This window comes from Labrus mixtus, chromosome 3 (assembly GCF_963584025.1).
Source record: "Labrus mixtus chromosome 3, fLabMix1.1, whole genome shotgun sequence".
In the NCBI taxonomy this organism is placed as follows: Eukaryota; Metazoa; Chordata; class Actinopteri; order Labriformes; family Labridae; genus Labrus; species Labrus mixtus.
The window spans coordinates 4,863,773-4,888,497 of NC_083614.1; the positions used below are offsets into that span (position 1 = coordinate 4,863,773).

Sequence of the window (24,725 nt, forward strand, 5' to 3'; positions counted from 1 at the left end):
TTGGTGCAAAAAACTTTGTTGTTTTCATTTATTGCAGAAGCAGAGGATTTTCTGGCACAACTTCACCAACTACCAATGTGCATGGAGAGTGAAAGGCTTAGAAGAGGTAAAGGTAAAAAAAACTCAACACTTGTAGCACAAAGATTTCATTTAAAATTCATCTAAATGCTCCTTTTCTCGTTTCAGAAGTCGTGTTTTTCTCCTCGTCAGATGCCATCTGCACTCTGCCCTCTTTTCTGCGTCAATCACAACAATGCGAGTGAATGCACAAACACACACCCCTCCCTCTCTCAGTACATGAATGCTTCTGTGTTGAATTGTGGGACACTGACCTCCCAAAGCCCTCGTATGATTGCAAAGCATAAACACAAACAGTGCCAAAAAAATGAACAGCTTTTTACTCAAGACTTTTTTTTGAGGATGATGTCAGAAGCAAACTTTCTCCACCTCTCACTAGAAAAAAAAAAAACAGTTTTACGGTAAATTTGATTATTTTTGTATGATCTTGAAATGACTATGTTTGTTTGCCAACAGTTATTAGAAAAAAAAAGCATAATGCTGGAAATGTCAGAGTTATTTTGACTGAAATAAACAAAAGTGAAACTTTAAAATGATCTTTAACTTTAAAAGTCTTTCCTTCTCCTTCTTTCCCCAGAGATTCTTTAAAATCTTCTTTTGTGTTTCTCTTTGTCTTTGAGAGGTCTATTGTTCAAAGTGTATTCTGGAAAACAAAAGCAGAAAAAACAAAAAAATGGAAATTTTGTTCTGTTTCCACCTTTTCCAGAGGTGCATTGAGTGAGCCGTGTGCCCTGCAGGAAGCGTTGTTTAGGAGGAGGGTGGGCGGCTTGGTAGAGCAGAGCGTCCCTGTAGAAGCGACCAGGTCAGGAAACATGTGGATGGAGCACACACACAACCCCATCATCCCCCAATAACCCTGCTGAATCCACGCCAGCATCAAAACACACACCTCCCCCCCCCTCAGGTGAAGTACTTCAATCCTCACTTTTGAATTCCAGTGGAAAACATCATTAGATAGCAATGTAATGTTTAAGTAGAATTTGAAGAGACACATTTATGAATCAATCATGACAACCCGGTAAATTAACTAGAACAGTAGGGTTGTCATTGTTCCAGAATTTTAAATTGATAAAGATCAAATGATATGGATACATGTGTCTATGCCGCGGCAAAAATACAGAAGTCCTACTCATCAAATATTGGCAAACCCCTGCGCACTGTCTACTGATGCACAAAAACATGGCCAATGTTTTTGAGTAATTTAAACAGCTCTCACTCTCACTTTCTCTCACTGTAGATTTTGGTTTAAAAAAGGGACTGAAGGTCTGAAGTACTTCAGTACTTTTAAAGATTATCCATTATTCATAAGATTGTATAGTTAAAGAGTTTCAAAGTATATAAAATGTTGAAATCCTCAGTAAACACTTTTGGGATTTATAGAAGTATGATTTGATAACTGGGCTATTGTCAAACAGAGTTGCTTTACACTGTGCAATAGATTATTTTCTATAATGATTACTCTCCTTGGATTTAACTTCTGTAAGCCCAATAATTAAGACTTTAGGTAACACTAATATTAAGGTGCTTGTAATAAGCATTAATAGCAGGTAATAAGTCACTTATAAGACCTTATTAGATTCTTATTAACACAAATAAGACTACATAAGTGTTAATATAGGCATAATTAACACATTTATTATATCTTATTAGACACTTATAGGGTCTTTTTAGAAACTTATAAACACTTTATATACTGTCATAAACATTAATAAGATGTTTATGAACATTAATAAGACTTCATGAGTGTTAATTAAACTATAAATTCATTTATAATTGGCTTGTAAGATATTAATTAACACAAAGAAACTTGTTTATAGACAACTTATCAACGTTCATAAGATATTTATTGACTTTGATAAGACTTTATTGGGTTCATATTATTGCCTTATAAAGATGAATAAATACTTAAATATGCACTTATTAAGAGGAGCTTTATTAATTGTTAATTAGTGCATAATAAAGTATTTATTAATCTTTAGAAAGCATTAATATGAAACTAAAAGTCTTATCAATGTTAATAAATATCTTATTAATGTTTATGACGGTATATAAAGTGTTTATAAGTTTCTAATAAGAGCCTATAAGTGTCTTATAAGACATAATAAATGTGTTAATTATGCCTAACACTTATATAGTCTTATTTGTGTTAATAAGAATCTAATAAGGTCTTATAAGTGACTTATAAGTGACTTATTACCTGTTATGAATGCTTATTACAAGCACCTTAATGTAAAGTGTTACCAGACTTTATCATCAGTGTCAAGGCTAATGTGTAAGTTAATATATTTACAACTCAACAACTAATGAATCTCCCCTCAAACACTCTTCATGGTTCAGTGTATTGAGTTGTTCAGTGTCCAACCACTCTACAGGCTGTGTGTGTGTGTGTGTGTGTGTGTGTGTGTGTGTGTGTGTGTGTGTGTGTGTGTGTGTGTGTGTGTGTGTGTGTGTGTTGCTCCTCCCTGTTTGGCTGAAGTGTCTCCATCCTCATCAGATTCAGGGTGACTCATTTAGAGCTGCACTTTACACCCCGCTGGTCACCGTCCGCTGCCTGCTCCGCTGTTCGTCTTCATGACTCTCACAGACTTTCCTCAGCCGTGGAATATAAAAAACAAAAGAAAAACAAAGGATTAAATCTGCGTGTGTAGGATTACTGTCACATTACTGAGGTGTTTTTTTTGGGGGGGGGGGTCTTTATTGGGTGTTCATGAGGACTGTGTCCATGTCCTCTGTTGGATGATGGCTCCGGCAGTCTCTGTCATTCCACTGTTGGGATTTTTTCTAGAAATCAGTTGTGTGGCTGGTAAGAGAACAAATGAAATACTCATTAAATCTTCTTTCTGAACCGTTTAACCTGGAGGTTGTTCAATAACTTATGTAATGGAACTTTGAAGCTTATAAAACTTTGCTCAACTTTTTTTTCTCTGTAATTTAATTTTGGGAGGACAAAATCCACAGGTTTTTGTTTTAGGCTTTTGAGGCCTTTGTAACATTGGTTATGTGTTTACAAAGGAATAATAGAAATGTGAAAATGAAAGATGGCTGTACTGTTTGTCAGGTTGTCATGAAGAAATAATACGAGGAAGGAAAGTTGTAAAGATGTGACAATCTGAGAAAGAAAAATGTCCTTGCTGCTACTTCTTTTGCTTAGTTTACTCATGTTTTTTAACTTAAATGTACAGTACGTCTAATGTTGCTTTGTCAGGCACATCTAACCCATAACACTTACATAAACCCTATATTTAATTGATGTTTGATGCTACGTTGTTCATCTCTCATTTGTTTGCTGCAACTCTGGAGCAATCTGGCTCTACCCTTAACAATAACGATGAAGATATTTCTAATTAATCTGAATCCTTGTCTGTATCTGCTGAAGGGGACGGCCTGGTAGGTCGATTTAGAGGTCATTGAGTTGAATTTAAGATGTACTTATATAATGCCTACTTGGTCAGCTTAATGTGTTTTTTCCATACAATAGAACATGAGCTTTAGGGTCTCTCAGGGAGGTGCTGGGCTGTGTTCGTATCCTCAGTAACAGGAACTCCACCTAGGCCACACAGTGCCGGGCCATTCAGTCTGACCCAGCCCATCTTCCCCTGCTTCCTGTTTTGACAGAACTCCGCCATTTTCTGTGGCGGAGGAAAAATGGCCGGACAGCCACAATTACACACAGACCTTTTTGTTTTTCCTGCATTGTCCTGCCTCGTACTTCTGACCTGATTATATTTCCATTTAAAGTTCCTCTGAGGAGGACCTTAAACCTAAAAATCACCTTGTTTGTTGCAAGTGCTCGCTGTAAATAATAATGTGTGTTGTTGATTTCTCCAGCCATCGATCTGAGGTTTATGCCCGACCCCCCAACACTGAACATCTATGGCGTCCACAGGATGAACAAATCTGACAACCTGGAACTAACATGCAGGTACACACTGACTCTTATTTTCAGTGTCCAAAACAAAGGTTGTCAAATCTTTGGCTACTTTGACACTTTTTTGATTCCACATGTTTTTAAATGATACAATCTTTGTTATTTTAAATAATCGATGGCATCGAAAAGTGCAGCATTTTTAAAGTATTTTTAACCAAAAGCTGCCGTGAGAGAAAGAGAGAGAGAGGACAACACACTGGAAAAGTTTTGGTAATGAAATGTATTCTGCAATATAGACAGTGTGCTGGAGTTTGCCTTCAATATTTGATATTTAAAAACATAAAATAACTCAATACTGAGTGTCTAGGACGTCTATTTGAGTTGCCGTAGTATAGAAAAAGTTTCAGTTTAAACAAAGTTTAAAATCTGGTATTGTTACAACCCACAAACACAACATCTATAATTCTCCATGTTTCAGAGGTCGACAGTACCTGACGTGGACAACCCCTCCCATCAGCACTCGTTTCTCCACCAGCGACTGCAGCGGATCAGGACTCTTCTGCACCACGCTCCGGATCTCCAACGCCACAGTCAATGAAACGGGACAGTACCAGTGCTCCTACAGAGACCTGAGAGTGGAAGACGGCAAGACGTCAGCATCGGCCTATGTGTTTGTTAATGGTATAAGCATCCTTATTTTGTATATCTGGAGGATCTGGAGTAATGGGGCTGGGCTATGCACAAAAGTTTACAGTCATGGGATAGCAGAGCTTCCATTCCTTTTTTTATACAATGGCATAAAAAAATGATCATAAAGAAAAAGTCAAGCTTGACACTGATGCTCTCGTTTACTTTTACTGTTTTACTTTTAAAGAGGCATCAATATTAATTTCAGTCTGTTTCATTCCCAGTTAAAAACTCAAAACAGGGGCTTTAAATACATTTTTATTGAAGACAAATATTACTGCAGCGTCATCATTTTGACAAAATATTAGAGTTGAACAAATATCTTGTAAATGTTGTTACACATAGTTGGACATGCCTTTCCTACTGTAATTCACAATAGAATGGAGATACCATTCTTTATATCTCATGTTGATCAAGCCACTTAAAGGATCCCCATTTTTAAAGCCACAATTTTTACACGACACACAATCCAGTTAAAAAAAACCTGATGGGACCAAAGTCATAATGCAAGATAAGCCACTTGGAGCCTGATTACTCCTTTGCTCCTAACCTGTCGATTAAACTTTTCTTCAAACTGATAGAAAATCATGGTTGTTATGTTTTGTTTTCAGATTACAAGATGCCGTTTGTGCCGCCTGAGAAAGAATACGAGGTGGTGTTCATCAGCGAAGGAGTGCGGGTGGTGATCCCCTGCAGAGGCTCGGTGGAGAATCTCAACGTTACACTTCATACTGTAAGGAAGCGTTCTCTCTGTTTCTACAGTACAACACAACACAAACAAATACATCTATACAAACACCAAAACACAAACAAATACAGCAGATTCACCAAGGACAACTACATACCACTAAATATGAACAAACAACCAAATAAAAAAAAACACAATCAAAGACAAAAACATAATAACGTAACAAACCAACAACAACAACAAGCTGCAGTATATTGAGTCCTCATGGCCACCGTAGTATCAGTTTCTGTTACTGATGGCTCTTTTTGGTTATCTGAGGTTCTATCTTTTGAACAGCCAGATAAAACACTCATCAATAAAATATCCTGATGTTGATGTTTGTTCTAATTCAGAGTTCAAAATCAGTAAATTTGTTGTGTCTGTCAGAAGTATCCAAACAAGGAGCTCCATCCTGATGGGAAGGATTCTCTGTGGGACGCCCAGACGGGGTTCACCGTTCCCAGTCACCTGATCAGCTACGCCGGCGTCGTGTGCTGCCAGACTCAGATTGGAAATGAGACATTCAAGTCCCCCCTCTACATCGTCGCTGTTGTCGGTAAGATTGAATGAGACACACACAGGGAATGTTTAAATAAAACTGGAAAAGTATTTCACATTTTGTGTATTGGTCTTACTGTAATTGTTAAGGAAATTAGTAAGAACTTGACTTCAGACAAGAAAGATTCAGGAGACTCATATGGCTTAAGTTGAAGAATATACATTCAAGAATACTCCGGAGGGAGAGATGGAGTAGCAGAACACGTCTGATGCTGTGTCCCTGCTCTGCCAATTCTCTCAAACTCTCCCAACGCTTTGCTACATATCCAAAAAGACATTATTGTCGTCAGGGTCAGAGCAGACGCTAAGTCTAGCAAACAACATTCAGATAAAGGGGAAGACCCTTGACACACTAAGCTGTCCTTGCTTTCTAGTCACAGCTGAACTCTATCCAGTCTGACTGACATCAGAGAACAGTGAATAAACATAATGATGTCTGTACATTTAAATCTAAATACATAAGGACATAAAATTCCACCACAGTAAATACAGTCAAACTGAAGCAGATAAACATGACTGAATAAATAAAGATGTCTTTCCACCCAAAATACTCAGAACTTTAAGTCCCAGAAATTTGGGCTTTTATTGCCTTTATTAGAGCTGTAGAGAGACAGGAGAGAGAGACAGAGAGTGGGGGATGACATGGCCAGAAACAGAAAAAAAACCCACCCCCAGGAACCAGTTTTTAATGATTCCCTCTATAGACTGGCAAACCTAAAACCTGGGATTGAGGAATGACATTTTTGACACTGAAACTCTACAAATCAATGGCAAAATTTACGTAATTTTTCCGGAAGAAGAATGATGTGTGTACCTGAAATTAAAGTTATGGATAGGAAGAATGTCACTGTGGATATCTGAAATGCTAATTTTGTCCAGGAATAATTTAACCCATAATGAATACCCAGTTTATAAATTAGATGTTAAAACCACTTGCCATACGTTCCTGGTCTAACTTAGACCCTTGTCAGTAACACAATGGGTCCTCTTCCCTGTGGTAAAAATTGGACTTTAGTAAAAAAAGAAATGGAGCTGGCTGAGGTACTGAGTGAGTGAGGTAGAGTCTGTGCACAGAGAGAGAGAGAGTCTGCAGTCTCAGGAGAACAATGGCCTGTCGACTGACCACCGTGTCTTCCCTCCCTTTTCCGCAGGATACAAGATCTACGACCTCACCCTGACCCCTCCACAGCTCAGGCTGTCTGAGGGGGAGCGTCTGATGCTCAGTTGCATGGCTCACACCGAGCTCAACGTGGGCATCGAGTTCAACTGGACGCACTCTGGTCAGGCCCTGGTCAGTGCACAACCCTCTCTGTTTTGATCGTTGGAGAGCTTGTATTTGTATCATGTGACGCTCCTCTATCAGCAGGCGCTATTCATGAAGCTTCCTACTAAAAGAGTTATTCCTCTTTTCGAGGAAAGTCTAAAAGAATCCTTAGAATCAGAAAATGTGACCAGACTTTTCCTTTAAAGTAAGGACTAGTTCCTGGTAAAGATAAAAGTTATTCACAAAGCATCTTAAGAGAGCTCCTAATGTGAAGAACTGAGGAGGACTTTTAAGAGGCTGAAATGTTTCACAAACAGACGTGAAAGACGTAGAGGTTACAGAAATGTTCTCCAAATACTGAATCACAATAAGTTAACTACACACCATGGATTGTGCAGGGATTACAATAATCCATTGATTTGAATAGGAATCCTTTAGTTCATCTCTGAAAATACAAAAGTGTCTTTTTTTTGTGTTTTGATGTTAAGCCAACAAAGAAATCTTCCTCTTTTCTGATTTTTACAGTGAAGTGATGTTTTCATGCTCAGTAGAATCCTGATTATGTTTGTTAAAGTATCACAATTATGTGTTGTGTACATAACCATTGTATTCTGGTTTATAGTCTGGAAATAGAAATGCTGATTGGCTTTATCAACACCGCGTTAAGCAGATTTGTTGCTCAAGTTGAAATGTGTGATCTATAATGGATTGTCAGCTGATATCTGTTTGTAGAGATCAGTAAATCATCGTTAGACTACAATTAATTGGAGCTGGAAAGTCATTTATGCGGATAACTTAAAACTATTTCTCCTTCATACACCAAAACCTGCTGATACGTAATCAAGCAATACAGCTCCGACTACAAATGTACTACAAATAGAAATCAGAATACTTCACATACTGATAATTCAGATCCCCCAGAAGAGGCTCGACAATTTAATGTATATTCTGCATATTGAGGTTGTTAGAATCCTGTATAAGCTTTACGGTAGTTCTCTGTCTGTTCTCGCGTCTTAACACCTTGAACTGGTTTATGAACTCTTTCTGTTGGTAAAGAACATTATTATTATTATTATTCTATTATTAGTCAATTTATTGAACATGTTAAGAAAATACAAACACAAAATAAAAAGGACAAAAAAGAAAACAAAAAAGCAAACTGGATCCTCAGGATCCATAGCAACAAATAAATAACTAAATAAATAACTAATATAGTTCGTGTTCAAAAGGGATAGGAAGAAGTTAAAAAAAATTCTGGTCCTACCCCTTCTTATTTTTGTGTATTATTCACAGAAAAATACAAATGTTTTCATCAATCAGTGTATGATGTTGGACCTGTTGGCCTAAAACAAACTAAGTTTTTAGACAAAACAACAAAAATAATGGGAACAGATTAACCAAGACCATCAAATAACCAAATAGAAAAACAGAAAAACAGAAAGTCACTGCTCCAGCTCATATCGATTCAATATTTTATTCCTGCAGCGTTCACATGGAAGCAGAGATAATAAAAGACACAACTGCAAAGACACATTCAGAAACCTGAACACTGTCATGACCATGAGAAGAGTAACATGAATAATGAGGCTTCCAATGTTCCAACATCAGTATCAAAAATGAGATCAAAAGCAGTGTAAATAAAAAAATAAAACAACAGGATATTTAACTGTCTCCCTGATGTTAGAGCTCGGTTAACGGTTCGAGGCCGACCCACACTATACCCCACAAGAAGAAGCTGTGGAACTCTCTGGAGCTGTCCAACACGCTCATAGTGGAGAACGTGACAGTGGATCACACAGGAGAGTACACCTGTACAGCCTCCAGCGGGAAGATGGAGAAAAGTACCACAGCGTACCTGAAAGTGTACGGTAGGTGTACTCATGACATCATGTTCTCATCCACAGCTGTCCCTATTAGTCGAGCTGTTTGGACTTAAAACATCCCTACAGTTGATTTAATCTGATAAAGAAACTGCTTTATTTGGACATAATTTCAATAGAAAGTGTTGCTCTTTTTAAATTTTAATTTAGCTTGTAGTTATATAATATTAAACATTTTTGACTCTGTTTTGTCCATCTTGGTTTCCTTTTTCTTTGTTTTATCCAAGCTTTCTGTCAGATGTCTTGAACTGACTGTTTAAAATCTGGAATTGTATTTGTTTTTTTGTGTTTCCAGAGAAGCCTTTCATTGATATGAAAGAGCCGTGGATGAAGGTGTTGGAGGTAAATGTGGGAGATCAAACATCCACCATGATCCCCGTCAAGTACTCAGCTTACCCAGAGCCCAGCTTCAAGTGGTGAGTGTACAGGAGACTTAGTGAACATGTAAAGCACAAAGGGAATGTTGTCCTAAGTTGGATGCCGAAGTTATTATTATGTTATTGTTATTTTTCAATAACATTTTATTGAAATTTTCAAACAAAATAACAGTTAGAAGACAAAGACACAACCAAAAAGACTAAAACCAACCACTACAAAAAAACAAACCAAAACAGACAATAAAACTAAAACCAGAAACGACGAATAAAGTAGGACATAAAAATACCCCATTTCCTAGGATGCCGAAGTTTATTGGCTTTGGCGACATGTTAAATACTCTTGGGGAGTGTCCTGAAGACTGACTTTTACCTTTAAGGATTATTCCTTGGCTCTGTTTGAATATTTGGGGTTCAACATGACTAAAAGGTTCAAAATGATTTTGAATTGTTCCAGTAGTTTGCTTCAGCTGACAGACAGGAAACATGTGGCTGTAATGGCTGCAAAGTCATGTTGAGTGCCAAATCAAAGAACGCAAAAAAACGCTGCAGGGCTGCCAGGGGAGGGCTGCTCTCTTGTGCTGGGAGAAGAGAGCATCTGTAAGGGATTTCAACAGAGGCTTCCATAGAGTCTTTATGCTGTCTCGTCAATTTCTTGGTTTCATATCAGGGAACTAGTGCATGATTTGCAAAACAAGCACACTTATCTAGTCGATAAAAAACTGATTTTAACTCACTAAACACTAGAGTTAGCTGGTCTGCCACTGCTGCAATCAGCTAGTGTTTTTTAGTTTTTGTGTAATGCTTTCCAAAGGCAGATCATAGTAATCATACAAAAGCTAACACAATACGACCTGACACAATCTACAAAGAGTGTTTCACAACAATTTTCAGCTATTATTCACCTTTGAGTGGGCCTTAAAATATAAAAAAAAACAGGGCATGTTTTGATGATCTAGATACTTCAGCTAAGTTGTATCATTTCTCTATTTTTACCCTCAGGTTAAAAAATGGCCTTCCACTGAGGGATGACTACAAGATAAAGCAGAAGAGCGATGCCCTCGTCATCCGAGGAGTTTCAGAAACCGATGCGGGGAATTACACATTCGTGCTGACCAATAAGATAACTAAAGAGGAGCAGAGACGCTCCTTCCAGCTGCTCGTTAACGGCATGTTGACACCAACATTTCCTCTCTTTTTTTAGTCTTGAGCTTAATAATGAAATACCGTGGTGATAACTGTTTGTTTTGTTCTCCTGCAGTCCCTCCTCACATCATACAGAAGGAGGTGGCCGAGGACACTGACTTGTATCCGTATGGCAGCAGCCCCACGCTGAGGTGCACTGCTCGTGGATTTCCCGTCCCGTCACACATCCAGTGGCAGTGGATGTCCAAAGAGGACTGTCCCGAGGCCTTCCTGTGAGTCATAACTCTTCTCTATATGTGTTCACAAAGCTCCTCCGTCTGTCATTGTCAACAGGTTGTTGATTCAGGAGAGGCATTCGTGATGTTGACAAAAACAAGAGACAATGAGAGTGCACTCTGACCTGATAAAGATCAGCGGATGTGATTCAGGCTCTTAAATGTCAACTTTAAAAGGGACTTTAGTTATTGTGTTTAATTATTTTTTGTATAATCAGACATTCTTACAATGTAAATGTACCTCTCCTTTGCAGCTCTGTAGCTAAGCAGCTTTCTCTCAGGTATGCCGAGTTGAAAGTGTGTTGTGAGTAAGGAGGAACAAGTGTTTGAGCAGCTGCTCGGACCATCAGCAGGTTTCTTATCTCCTGTCTACACATCACAGCTCTTCCTCAGTCTGTGGGCTACATTTCCTGTTGTTCCTGTCAAGCTTTCTGTCAGAATAAGATTGTCTTCCTGCCTCGTCTTGTAAACTCTCTGTCACCTCGTTATCTTGTCCTCGGTTTTTCAGACGCATTCTTCAAAGATCTCAGCGAACCTTTCCTGTGTTTTCTTATTTGGATTGAAAGTTTGTGTTTGTGCCTCACATGAAAACAAATTGCATATCATCGCAGAAACGAAAAAAAAGATCCAAAAAAGTGAAACATGACTGAAAGAGTGAAAGTAACCATTCTCTGTTTTTGTGTTTTCTGTGGGTCGGACTTAAAGAGCCCATATTATGCCCTTTTTGGGGTTCATATATTTAATCTATGTACCTACTAAAGTATGTTCACAATAGTTAAAGTTATAAAAAAGTGTCTGTTTTCATGTACTGCCGCTCCGTGCACCGGCTCTCTTCTGACTCTCTCTCTAAGACTCTGAAGTGCCCACATTCAGAGTCCCCACGTGTGCCAAGTCTGATCTGATTGGTCGGCCTGTCGGCTCTGCTGTAATTGGTCAGTCGCTCAGCCACTCTGGCTCCGAGGGCCTGGGAGCAAAAACATTAGCACCTTAGAACTACTGTGCTACCGCAGGTTACGGCATATTGTGGGTGTGCCACGGAAGTTAACGGGCATACAACATGAGCTGCTGGGCTTGCCACAACGAGCCAATGGGCTTAGATCAGTGATCTCACACTGACAATGACGTCGGACTGACAGTTTTTTATCGAGGGGGGCTAGAACCGAGCGTTACGTGCAGCTAGTGCTACAGCTAACAGGAGGACGTAGGAGAAGCCGCATTTCTGCAGACTTTGAATTTTTGCACATAGATGTGCCTAAACATGCACAGGACACATGGAAAACACACTAAAGAGAATATAAAACCAGAAAAAGCATAATATGGGACCTTTAAAGAAAGACTTACTGCAGAAATCTAACACTGCATCACGGAAGTCACATGGAAAAATGCTTTTTCAGAGCCTCTGTATCAGCAAAATATGTAACTATTAATATCTATATAAAAATACATAAAAGACAGCAAAGCAAAGAAAACACAGGAAATAGACAAGGTTAGAGTTGGCAGTGCAAACATTCTTTGGGACAAATTTGAATCAAATATAAAAAAAATGCAATAAATAAAAAGAATAAAATACACCCAAATAACTTGAGAAAATACACCATAAAAGCATTTGATTTCAGAGTTCAAAGCAGTATAACCTGTTTGTTTGTGTCCAGCAGGTCGGGGTTGATAAGGACCGAGGAGCAGATGGCAGAATGTAAAGGTTGGAGAGATATCAGTAACAGCAGCGCTCACCATTCTGCAGAACGCGTCATGACTGACTCTGACCATCACCAGAAGGTTCAAAATTCATCCCAGTTTTCACTTCAATCTATCAGATAAACACTGCATGTTACATTTTTGGTTATATTTACATGAAACTGAATTATTTCCCCAGAAAATCATGAGCTCTTTGAAGATTCAGAAAGCCGAGGCTCACGCTCTCTACAAGTGCACGGCTAAAAACAAAGTAGGAGAGGACTCACGCATCATCTTTTTCCACGTCACACGTAAGCACTTCTTTTTTTGTCGTTTTTATTGTTTTTATATGGTGTCGTCTACTGGGGTGGGGTGGGGTGTGCAACATGGCTGACAGGAACACTAGGCTGATTGACAAGCTGATAAAAAAGGCTGGCTCAGTTTTAGGTAGGTGAGGATTGTGTAGTGTGTAGGAGATAATAATATACAGAATATATTGGACAATGGTAGTCCTCCTCTTCATGACATCATCGAAGTAGCTGCAGTGGACTGAAAGGTTCAGGAGATCCTTTGTCCCCACAGTTTTTAGGCTTTATTTTCAACACACAGGCCAATAGTAGCAGCTCATGACTGGACCTGCCTCTTTTATATCTTCTTTTAAAGTTTGCATCATGTGTTGCATCTTTCTGTAATCAGGCGTATATTTCTCTGCACCTTTAAGAAAAAGCTAAAGACCCAGCTCTTTCATGAATACCTACTAACTTAATGATGATGGTCTCCATATTATTGATGATGATGATGGTAATGACGATGGTTTTTGTTTGATAACGATGACTTATAAGATGGTTTCTATACTGATTAGAGCTCTCAAGAACTGCCCTCAATGTTGTGCTTTGCCTCTGGTCACTTCCTGTCAGCACCTGTGTGTCCAATCAGACTCAAAGCTGATCGTTTGCTCTTACTGACATTGTTCCCTTTTTTCTAGATCCTTGCTTGTGTTGTACTTACTCTCTGATGTACGTCGATGTATTTCAATATTCAACACACTCTTCTTCTTTGAATGTTTGTCTGTTTGTTCTCTGCAGGTGGCCTTGAGGTGAGTGTGACTCCAGGTGACCCCCTAGAGGAAGACGACGTGGTTTTGCGGTGTAAGGCGGACAAGCTGCTCTACGGGAACCTCGCCTGGTTCCGTGTGACAAACGCCTCGGGGTCAGAGCCGGTCCCGTCGGTACAGCCGTGCCGCTCCCTGCAGCGGACGCCTCTGCAGCGTGCCGTGCTCTCCAGTGTGCAGGGAACCAACGTGACCCTGGAGCTCAAACTGCCCAACGCAACCCGCCGAGATGAGGGTCTTTACGCCTGTCAGGTGGAGAGCATCAAGACCCGGGAGAGAACCTGCCTGCTGCGCAACATTTCCCTCAAAGGTAAAGAAGGATTTATAGAAACATGCAATTTCCATTTAGTCGAGAAAAAAAGTTGATCATTATCTCTATAAACTGAAGAAATGACCTTCGATTAATTTGATCCTAGAGGTTTGTGTGAGGCAAATTAAAACTAATGGACACTTTATCAGAATCAAAATCAGGGTGTGGTGTTTTAAATGCAAAACACTATCTTAGAAATCAAAATAAATTAAATAAAAACAGACAAAATAGAAAACAAAGTACACCTCACCCACTCTCAATAAAATGTTATAAAAATAAAATATCATGGACTCCAGTACAACACCACCACTTACAGCAACTTTAGTCAGAAATACAAGGTAGAATGATCACTTTTGCAAAAACCGATAATGAAGGAGTGTCATAAAGTATTTATGGTAGAGCTGTTGTCATGTTGTCACACCTGATCTGTGTTTACTGCTTCCAGTGATAGTGATTCTTTATTTATCGTCTGACTCTGATCGTAAGGTCTTGAAGCAGCGAGGATCCTCAACAATTTAACCGATCAAAAAGTCAACGTGAGCTCGACCATCTCTCTGCTCTGCGATGCTGCCGGGATGCCAAAGCCGACGGTGGTTTGGACCAAAAACAACCAGACTGTGGTGGAGGGCTCAGGTGAGACGCGTTCTGTTTTAGCTTTGAAATTAACACTGATTCACTTCATCACTTAATACAAATAGAAAAAAGCCCATCATGCATCTCCCTATCCCACTTTCTCACTCCAACACAGTCTCAGCAGACGGCCGTTCAGCATGAGTCTGGTCCTGTTCAGGTTTCTGCCTCTTAAAGGCAGTTTTCCCTTACAACAGTTACTTCACTAAAGGTTGCTTAGTGCTCATGATGGATTTATGTCTTTGTTGATAATATTTAAAAATGCTTTTACTCTGTGATTTCGGTAATTGTTCTTAAGTCTGATTTTGTTGTCTGCTTGTTTACCCTCTACCTGTTGCTTTAATTGTCTCTCTGCCTTTATTTTCTGTTGTAAAGCACTTGTATAGAAAAGTGCTATACAAATAAAGTATTATTATTATTATTATTACAAAGAGTAACGTTCTGACCTGAAGTGAAGATAGATAGATTAATTACTGATCTGTTTTCAGGCGTGATTCTGAGCCGGAACAACCACATCTTGACGATTCAGCGTGTGAAGAAGGAGGACAGCGGTCTGTACACCTGCAGTGCCTGTAACAGTCGAGGATGTGACGCCTCACAGGCCTCTCTGACCACTGAAGGTCAGTCTCTGTCTACACTGTTGCCACTTCTAACTGAACACATGATATGGTGTTTCCTGTTTGCTGATAGCATAGATGGATCACAGGGTAAGATGTCTCTATGCACAGACATGAACACCAGAGCAAGTCATCCGTCTCATTGCAGACTTTCTCTGTCATTTAGTACTCATTTCCTTTTTCTGAAGTCACTCTGTCAGTGTTTGTGGCTTTTTCTTCGTCTTTTAATAATTGTTTCAGGTGTTTTCTTAGATGTTTTGTGTCACTTTTTTGTCTTTTTGTGTCTCTTTACGGCCTTTTGGGGTATATACTGTAGGTCACTGATTTATTTTTCATTGTAGTCGTTTGCTTCTCTTTTGTTTAGTTTGAATCTCCTTTAATCATCCAGTGTTATGTCTGTAGTTTTGTTTATCTTCGCACTTGTTTTCTGTGTCTTTGTAGTTTGTTTTGTATTATGGTGGTTTTGTGTCTTTTTTAAATTGATTAGTGTCACTCATTTCACTCTCCAATCATCGTTTTTTTGTGTTTGCATTTTTTGTGCTCTTATTTTGTAGGTTTTGTAGCTTCTCGTTTTGGTCCTTCAGAGCATCTTCTTAGTTTATTAGTCTCTTTAAGAGTTGGTCATTTTTATTTAGTAACTATTAGTCATTTTTGGTCTCTACATTCATGTGTTCATCTTTCTTAGTTTTTTTTTTTGTCTCTTTGTGTCTTTATGATCACTGATTTATGTTTTTTTAAAGTTGTTTGCTTCTTTTTAGTGTAAGACATAACACTTTATTGTCATTGTTTGCAATACAAACTCACAGAGGACGCCATTAATCTTTTGGACCTCTTGTATTTGTTCTTTGTCTGAGCTTTGTGGTTGTTTTGTTTCTCTTTGTACATGTTTGGTGTCTTTGAATTCTATTTGTTACATTTTGTGACACTTCTGTGTCTTCTTTGATTGTTTTCTGTCGCTCTGAACTAATTTCACTCTCTTTGTAGTCAAACATTTGCCCTTCATCTTTTCTTTGTTGTTGACTTTTGGAGGTTTTGCTTCTCTTTTTGGTCCTTCTGCACATCTTCATCGTTTGTTAAAGTTTCTTTAAGATTTGATCAGCATTTTTGAGTAAATATTTGTCTTTTTGGGTCCTTATATTCTTATTTTCGTCTTTTTTTCGTTCTCATTTTTGTCTCTGTATATTTAATTTTTTCTACTTGTTATTAGATTAGGTTTCCTTTTAGTTGTTGCATCTCTGTGATCACCATTTGTGCGTCTTTTTATGTCTCTTCGTAGTTGTTTAGTGTCTGTTTGTAGTAGTAATGCTTTTCTTTGTAGTTGTTTAGTGTCTGTAGTAGTAATGCTTTTCTTTGTAGTTGTTTAGTGTCTGTAGTAGTAATGCTTTTCTTTGTAGTTGTTTAGTATCTGTTTGTAGTAGTAATGCTTTGCTTTGTAGTTGTTTTGTGTCTGTTTGTAGTTTGTAGTAGTAATGCTTTTCTTTGTAGTCGTTTAGTGTCTGTTTGTAGTAGTAATGCTTTTCGTTGTAGTTGTTTAGTGTCTGTTTGTAGTAGTAATGCTTTTCTTTGTAGTTGTTTAGTATCTGTTTGTAGTAGTAATGCTTTGCTTTGTAGTTGTTTTGTGTCTGTTTGTAGTAGTAATGCTTTTCTTTGTAGTTGTTTAGTGTCTGTTTGTAGTAGTAATGCTTTTCTTTGTAGTTGTTTAGTATCTGTTTGTAGTAGTAATGCTTTGCTTTGTAGTTGTTTTGTGTCTGTTTGTAGTAGTAATGCTTTTCTTTGTAGTTGTTTAGTATCTGTTTGTAGTAGTAATGCTTTGCTTTGTAGTTGTTTTGTGTCTGTTTGTAGTTTGTAGTAGTAATGCTTTTCTTTGTAGTCGTTTAGTGTCTGTTTGTAGTAGTAATGCTTTTCGTTGTAGTTGTTTAGTGTCTGTTTGTAGTAGTAATGCTTTTCTTTGTAGTTGTTTAGTATCTGTTTGTAGTAGTAATGCTTTTCTTTGTAGTTGTTTTGTGTCTGTTTGTAGTTTGTAGTAGTAATGCTTTTCTTTGTAGTTGTTTAGTGTCTGTTTGTAGTAGTAATGCTTTTCTTTGTAGTTGTTTTGTGTCTGTTTGTAGTTTGTAGTAGTAATGCTTTTCTTTGTAGTTGTTTAGTATCTGTTTGTAGTAGTAATGCTTTGCTTTGTAGTTGTTTTGTGTCTGTTTGTAGTAGTAATGCTTTGCTTTGTAGTTGTTTTGTGTCTGTTTGTAGTAGTAATGCTTTTCTTTGTAGTCGTTTAGTGTCTGTTTGTAGTAGTAATGCTTTTTGTTGTAGTTGTTTAGTGTCTGTTTGTAGTAGTAATGCTTTTCTTTGTAGTTGTTTAGTGTCTGTTTGTAGTAGTAATGCTTTTCTTTGTAGTTGTTTAGTATCTGTTTGTAGTAGTAATGCTTTGCTTTGTAGTTGTTTTGTGTCTGTTTGTAGTTTGTAGTAGTAATGCTTTTCTTTGTAGTTGTTTAGTATCTGTTTGTAGTAGTAATGCTTTGCTTTGTAGTTGTTTTGTGTCTGTTTGTAGTAGTAATGCTTTGCTTTGTAGTTGTTTTGTGTCTGTTTGTAGTAGTAATGCTTTTCTTTGTAGTTGTTTAGTGTGTTTGTAGTAGTAATGCTTTTCGTTGTAGTCGTTTAGTGTCTGTTTGTAGTAGTAATGCTTTTCTTTGTAGTTGTTTAGTATCTGTTTGTAGTAGTAATGCTTTTCGTTGTAGTCGTTTAGTGTCTGTTTGTAGTAGTAATGCTTTTCTTTGTAGTCGTTTAGTGTCTGTTTGTAGTAGTAATGCTTTTCTTTGTAGTTGTTTAGTATCTGTTTGTAGTAGTAATGCTTTTCGTTGTAGTCGTTTAGTGTCTGTTTGTAGTAGTAATGCTTTTCTTTGTAGTCGTTTAGTGTCTGTTTGTAGTAGTAATGCTTTTCTGTGTAGTTGTTTAGTGTCTGTTTATAGTAGTAATGCTTTTCTTTGTAGTTGTTTAGTGTCTGTTTATAGTAGTAATGCTTTTCTGTGTAGTTGTTTAGTGTCTGTTTGTAGTAGTAATGCTTTTCTGTGTAGTTGTTTAGTGTCTGTTTGTAGTAGTAATGCTTTTCTTTGTAGTTGTTTAGTGTCTGTTTGTAGTAGTAATGCTTTTTTTTGTAGTTGTTTAGTGTCTGTTTGTAGTAGTAATGCTTTTCTTTGTAGTTGTTTAGTGTCTGTTTGTAGTAGTAATGCTTTTCTTTGTAGTTGTTTAGTGTCTGTTTGTAGTAGTAATGCTTTTCTGTGTAGTTGTTTAGTGTCTGTTTGTAGTAGTAATGCTTTTTTTGTAGTTGTTTAGTGTCTGTTTGTAGTAGTAATGCTTTTCTTTGTAGTTGTTTAGTGTCTGTTTGTAGTAGTAATGCTTTGCTTTGTAGTCGTTTAGTGTCTGTGTGTAGTAGTAATGCTTTTCTTTGTAGTCGTTTAGTGTCTGTTTGTAGTAGTAATGCTTTTCTTTGTAGTTGTTTAGTGTCTGTTTGTAGTAGTAATGCTTTTCTTTGTAGTCGTTTAGTGTCTGTGTGTAGTAGTAATGCTTTTCTTTGTAGTTGTTTAGTATCTGTTTGTAGTAGTAATGCTTTGCTTTGTAGTTGTTTTGTGTCTGTTTGTAGTAGTAATGCTTTTCTTTGTAGTTGTTTTGTGTCTGTTTGTAGTTTGTAGTAGTAATGCTTTTCTTTGTAGTTGTTTAGTGTCTGTTTGTAGTAGTAATGCTTTTCTTTGTAGTTGTTTTGTGTCTGTTTGTAGTTTGTAGTAGTAATGCTTTTCTTTGTAGTTGTTTAGTATCTGTTTGTAGTAGTAATGCTTTTCTTTGTAGTTGTTTAGTATCTGTTTGTAGTAGTAATGCTTTGCTTTGTAGTTGTTTTGTGTCTGTTTGTAGTAGTAATGCTTTTCTTTGTAGTTGTTTAGTGTCTGTTTGTAGTAGTAATGCTTTTCGTTGTAGTCGTTTAGTGTCTGTTTGTAGTAGTAATGCTTTTCTTTGTAGTTGTTTAGTATCTGTTTGTAGTAGTAATGCTTTTCGTTGTAGTCGTTTAGTGTCTGTTTGTAGTAGTAATGCTTTTCTTTGTAGTCGTTTAGTGTCTGTTTGTAGTAGTAATGCTTTTCTGTGTAGTTGTTTAGTGTCTGTTTGTAGTAGTAATGCTTTTCGTTGTAGTTGTTTAGTGTCTGTTTGTAGTAGTAATGCTTTTCTGTGTAGTTGTTTAGTGTCTGTTTATAGTAGTAATGCTTTTCTGTGTAGTTGTTTAGTGTCTGTTTGTAGTAGTAATGCTTTTCTTTGTAGTTGTTTAGTGTCTGTTTATAGTAGTAATGCTTTTCTGTGTAGTTGTTTAGTGTCTGTTTGTAGTAGTAATGCTTTTTTTGTAGTTGTTTAGTGTCTGTTTGTAGTAGTAATGCTTTTCTTTGTAGTTGTTTAGTGTCTGTTTGTAGTAGTAATGCTTTTCTGTGTAGTTGTTTAGTGTCTGTTTGTAGTAGTAATGCTTTTTTTTGTAGTTGTTTAGTTTCTGTTTGTAGTAGTAATGCTTTTCTTTGTAGTTGTTTAGTGTCTGTTTGTAGTAGTAATGCTTTTCTTTGTAGTTGTTTAGTGTCTGTTTGTAGTAGTAATGCTTTGCTTTGTAGTCGTTTAGTGTCTGTGTAGTAGTAATGCTTTTCTTTGTAGTCGTTTAGTGTCTGTTTGTAGTAGTAATGCTTTTCTTTGTAGTTGTTTAGTGTCTGTTTGTAGTAGTAATGCTTTTCTTTGTAGTCGTTTAGTGTCTGTGTGTAGTAGTAATGCTTTTCTTTGTAGTTGTTTAGTGTCTGTTTGTAGTAGTAATGCTTTTCTTTGTAGTTGTTTAGTGTCTGTTTGTAGTTTGTAGTAGTAATGCTTTTCTTTGTAGTTGTTTAGTGTCTGTTTGTAGTAGTAATGCTTTTCGTTGTAGTCGTTTAGTGTCTGTTTGTAGTAGTAATGCTTTTCTTTGTAGTTGTTTAGTATCTGTTTGTAGTAGTAATGCTTTTCGTTGTAGTCGTTTAGTGTCTGTTTGTAGTAGTAATGCTTTTCTTTGTAGTCGTTTAGTGTCTGTTTGTAGTAGTAATGCTTTTCTGTGTAGTTGTTTAGTGTCTGTTTGTAGTAGTAATGCTTTTCTGTGTAGTTGTTTAGTGTCTGTTTATAGTAGTAATGCTTTTCTGTGTAGTTGTTTAGTGTCTGTTTATAGTAGTAATGCTTTTCTGTGTAGTTGTTTAGTGTCTGTTTGTAGTAGTAATGCTTTTCTTTGTAGTTGTTTAGTGTCTGTTTGTAGTAGTAATGCTTTTCTTTGTAGTTGTTTAGTGTCTGTTTGTAGTAGTAATGCTTTTCTGTGTAGTTGTTTAGTGTCTGTTTGTAGTAGTAATGCTTTTCTGTGTAGTTGTTTAGTGTCTGTTTGTAGTAGTAATGCTTTTTTTTGTAGTTGTTTAGTGTCTGTTTGTAGTAGTAATGCTTTTCTTTGTAGTTGTTTAGTGTCTGTTTGTAGTAGTAATGCTTTTCTTTGTAGTTGTTTAGTGTCTGTTTGTAGTAGTAATGCTTTGCTTTGTAGTCGTTTAGTGTCTGTGTGTAGTAGTAATGCTTTTCTTTGTAGTTGTTTAGTGTCTGTTTGTAGTAGTAATGCTTTTCTTTGTAGTCGTTTAGTGTCTGTGTGTAGTAGTAATGCTTTTCTTTGTAGTTGTTTAGTGTCTGTTTGTAGTAGTAATGCTTTTCTTTGTAGTTGTTTCGTGTCTGTTTGTAGTTTGTAGTAGTAATGCTTTTCTTTGTAGTTGTTTAGTGTCTGTTTGTAGTTTGTAGTAGTAATGCTTTTCTTTGTAGTTGTTTAGTGTCTGTCTGTAGTAGTAATGCTTTTCTTTGTAGTTGTTTAGTGTCTGTTTGTAGTAGTAATGCTTTGCTTTGTAGTTGTTTTATGTCTGTTTGTAGTAGTAATGCTTTTCTTTGTAGTCCTTTAGTGTCTGTTTGTAGTAGTAATGCTTTTCTTTGTAGTTGTTTTGACCTTTCTGGATTGTTTCATATGGTGTTTGTAATTATTCTGCTCCTTTGTTGTCGTGTTCTCTCTTTGTTATTTTGTGTTTTTATTTGTGGTTGCTGTATCTTTCTTTTGTCTCGTCGTCTTTGGGTACAGGTCTTTTCTCTCTGTGATGTCATTCTGTGTCTGTTTTTAAAATACTTTCCTTCTTGGTTTAGGATGTTTGTGTATTATCTGGATAATTTTGGTAATTTGTTTTCAGTGTTTTATATTTATATTTGACATTTTGCTTCTCTGTAGTCTCTGTGGATGTTTTGTCTGCATCACCGTGTACTTGCTTTCTGTCTCTTTGTAGTCTTTTTTGGATCTGTTCATGGTTGATTTTCAGATGTCTTGAAAGTAAAGATGATTACATTTATAGTCCATGCCTGAGAGTTTAACCTTAACCCCAATGACAATTCTGACAAAACTCTGAAAAAAACCCTGAGTTCATATCCGGCTTCAAGGCTTTACCCACTCACCTCCCACTTAGGACATTGTTGATATCAAAGATGAAGAGTAAGAATAACTTTACTTCCCTGTGACAGGAAGTGGGCCCGTTTAGCACACATCCTCCTTGGAGTTTCTGAATCTAAACCAATGAGGAGACTGCAGGACAAAGGGAGAGGGAGCTCCAGCCTGTCCTCTCCTGTCCTGAACACAGAGACACAGTGACAACAAACAAGATCGCTAACTGGAACCAAATGCCTACGTGACCCAGTACCCACCAGCAGAAAGTAGACCCAGTTAGAACAGGTCCCGGCTCAGATGCCAGAACTGCTAACGATGGAGGGAAGAGGAGAGACCTGCTGATGAGAAAAACTCTGTTTATATGAGGGAGGGTATCAGAGAGCACAGGGAGAGCAGGAGGGTTAAGTGCTATTTCATTCTGTAATATAGCCTAATAATTCATTGTTGACAATCATTTTAAATAATTGAATAGTTTGGTTGTTAAATTTGTAATCAGAATCTCTGTAAAATCAATAAGACAATGTCTGAGTCCCATGTTCCTTCCTGGTTTCTAAAATATCTAAGCAACTTTAGGAGACTGGAAATGTCTACAGGAAGAGAAAAAAAACCTACCTGAGATAAAGACACAACAAGGGAGATTAGAAATAACTCCAGAGAACCCAAAATGTCCAAAAAGTAATGCAAAAAACTTCAAATTATTACAGATTAATATGAAAATACACAGAGACACAAAAAGAACAGAGACCAGACACAAACAAACATAGAGAACAACAACAACAATACAAAAAGAAACAAGCAACTACAGAAGAGAAAATCATAAAAGAGAAACAAAAATGACTAAAACTATATAACAAAGGACTAAAAAGATCACATAAAGATTACACTAATACAAAGCCTCCTAATATATAGAAATGAATTACAATATCCAAACAGGAGAGGAAAAATGAGAGACATAAAGCAACAAAAAGACAGATTGTGACCGCTAAAGACTCCATCCAGGCAAGTCCAGGCAAACACAAAATTATTTTTAAAATATGATGGAAAAAAAATGCACAGACAGAAAAACTTCAAAATAGACATAAAGGCATGAAAGAACATACAGTGTACAATAAAGCAAAAACATAAATGACCACAAAGAAACATTAAACTGCAAGGACAAACAGCTGCTTCAAGATGCAAAAGAAAAAAAGTTGCTCATAAATCAACTTAAAAGAGGCGCAGATTGAGTAAAGTGTGACAGAGAACCAAACACAACCAAACATAAAATGACCACAAATGCACCAAACTTCACAAAAACTATGAAAAGAAGGAACAAAAAAAGCAAAACAGGGAGACAAAGCAACTACAAATACCAAAAAACAACTGCTCTTCTATTTGAATATTCCACTTGGCTGCTACTCAACATCCGCTCAGTGTAGCTTCCCCATCTGCTCGCTCTCATTGGCCATGAAGTGCCCTATCGTAGGCCCAGTGCAGAGCGTCTTGACACAGCACAGGTGTCTTTCCTATTTTCCTCCTGACACGGTTGTCATTTAACGCTCAGCACTCACGTTTAAATAGTAAATTAACCCTTTGCGCTCTGCAAATGGCTCTGCGCTCAGATTGTGCGCCGCATTAATAACAATATACAGTCATAAATGCCCCCCCCCCAAAAAAAAAAAATAAAAAAAAATAAAATTAGACGAGATTTACACTGAAAAATACGTCCCTAAGACTTTGATTGACCTTTTCTAACTTCTCTTTGGTCTGGTCGTTCGTGCAAACTTCTGAACATATGTTATGACTTGATTAAAAGTCAGTTTGCTTACTGTCCGGATTCCAACTGTCTTCCTTCCTGACCCAAACACAGACACACACATTTACACAAACGTACACACCAAACACAATGACAAACCTGTCTGAACCTTACACGACTCTGCCGTGGCGCGCCCCTCTCCCAAGTACAATCCACGCTACTCTGTTTTCTTTTTGTGCAAAACAGGCTCAAATGTTATCACGACTTGTACGATCTGATGCTTTATTATGAAGTTGTTTGTGTTTGTTTTTAGGTGCAGAGGAAAAGACAAATGTGGAGCTGATTGTCCCCATCGGGTCGGTGGTCATCGCCATGTTTTTCTGGCTACTGATCGTCTTCGTCATCCGTGGAAGAAAGAGGGTAAGAACTTCCTCATCCTCGTCCTCTCTTTGACATCATTTTCCTTCCTTGGATTTTCCCTCCAGTTACACTCAGGGGAGTAGATAATGAATAAATAGACACACACACACACACCACACACACACACACACACACACACACACACACACACACACACACACACACATTCAGACTGTGGGTGTTAGATTGATTAAAAGTGACTGGTCTGGCTCTCGGTGCCCGCTCTCCTTTGTGTCCATGAACAACAGGCCCTCTCTCTGCTTCCATAAGTCACGTAGACCAGCCGCACTGATTGGGCCCCTTTTTCCTGGAGGGGCACCAGATTCACTGAAACACTGTCAAACATTTGAGACAAAATAATGACAGAGATTTTTCATTTTTAAAACCTGTTTCAGCCAAATGGCGGAGAGCTGAAGACGGGCTACCTGTCCATGATCCTGGACTCGGAGGACATGCCCATGGACGAGCAGTGTGAGAGGCTAACGTACGATGCTAACAAATGGGAGTTCCCTCGGGACAGACTGAAGCTAGGTGAGGATTTGAAGTGATTGAAACCAAAGAAAAAATAATACAAAAAACAATGGAGACACAATTCGTTAACTCATGACAACAATAATCTCCAAGTTATCTCCTTGTGGAGATGACACGAGCAAAAAAATAAAAAATTGACACATCCAATCGAACTTAAGGAAATAGAAACAACACAAAGATGAATATGTAAAAACAAAAGTGCATTTCTGAGATAATTTATTTTGGTCCAAAATGTCAATCTAATCATTTTACAACCCAACAGAAAAGATCCACATAGAGATTATTTTTAAAGAGTGAGTGGCCCCTTTTTTCAATCGGAAACATTCATTACATTTCTCTTTAAAAACCACAAT

General features: G+C 37.4%; 1 protein-coding gene across 3 annotated transcripts in view; it reads left to right on the forward strand.

Moving 5' to 3' along the window:
* Window positions 1-2,602: 2,602 nt before the first annotated feature.
* kdr (kinase insert domain receptor (a type III receptor tyrosine kinase)) overlaps window positions 2,603-24,725 on the forward strand; it is a 33,276-nt gene continuing 11,153 nt past the window's right edge. The window contains exons 1-17 of one of the 3 annotated variants that reach the window (XM_061028932.1): window positions 2,603-2,881; window positions 3,907-4,000; window positions 4,425-4,627; window positions 5,245-5,366; window positions 5,748-5,916; window positions 7,070-7,209; window positions 8,867-9,050; window positions 9,358-9,478; window positions 10,439-10,605; window positions 10,698-10,854; window positions 12,510-12,633; window positions 12,731-12,842; window positions 13,617-13,952; window positions 14,439-14,585; window positions 15,071-15,202; window positions 23,735-23,841; window positions 24,237-24,372. In XM_061028932.1, the coding sequence (XP_060884915.1) occupies window positions 2,815-2,881; window positions 3,907-4,000; window positions 4,425-4,627; window positions 5,245-5,366; window positions 5,748-5,916; window positions 7,070-7,209; window positions 8,867-9,050; window positions 9,358-9,478; window positions 10,439-10,605; window positions 10,698-10,854; window positions 12,510-12,633; window positions 12,731-12,842; window positions 13,617-13,952; window positions 14,439-14,585; window positions 15,071-15,202; window positions 23,735-23,841; window positions 24,237-24,372 (2,518 nt within the window). In that variant the 5' untranslated portion in view covers window positions 2,603-2,814. The remainder of the gene's footprint in view (window positions 2,882-3,906; window positions 4,001-4,424; window positions 4,628-5,244; window positions 5,367-5,747; window positions 5,917-7,069; window positions 7,210-8,866; window positions 9,051-9,357; window positions 9,479-10,438; window positions 10,606-10,697; window positions 10,855-12,509; window positions 12,634-12,730; window positions 12,843-13,616; window positions 13,953-14,438; window positions 14,586-15,070; window positions 15,203-23,734; window positions 23,842-24,236; window positions 24,373-24,725) is intronic. The other 2 variants (XM_061028941.1, XM_061028950.1) reach the window with 2 other exon arrangements.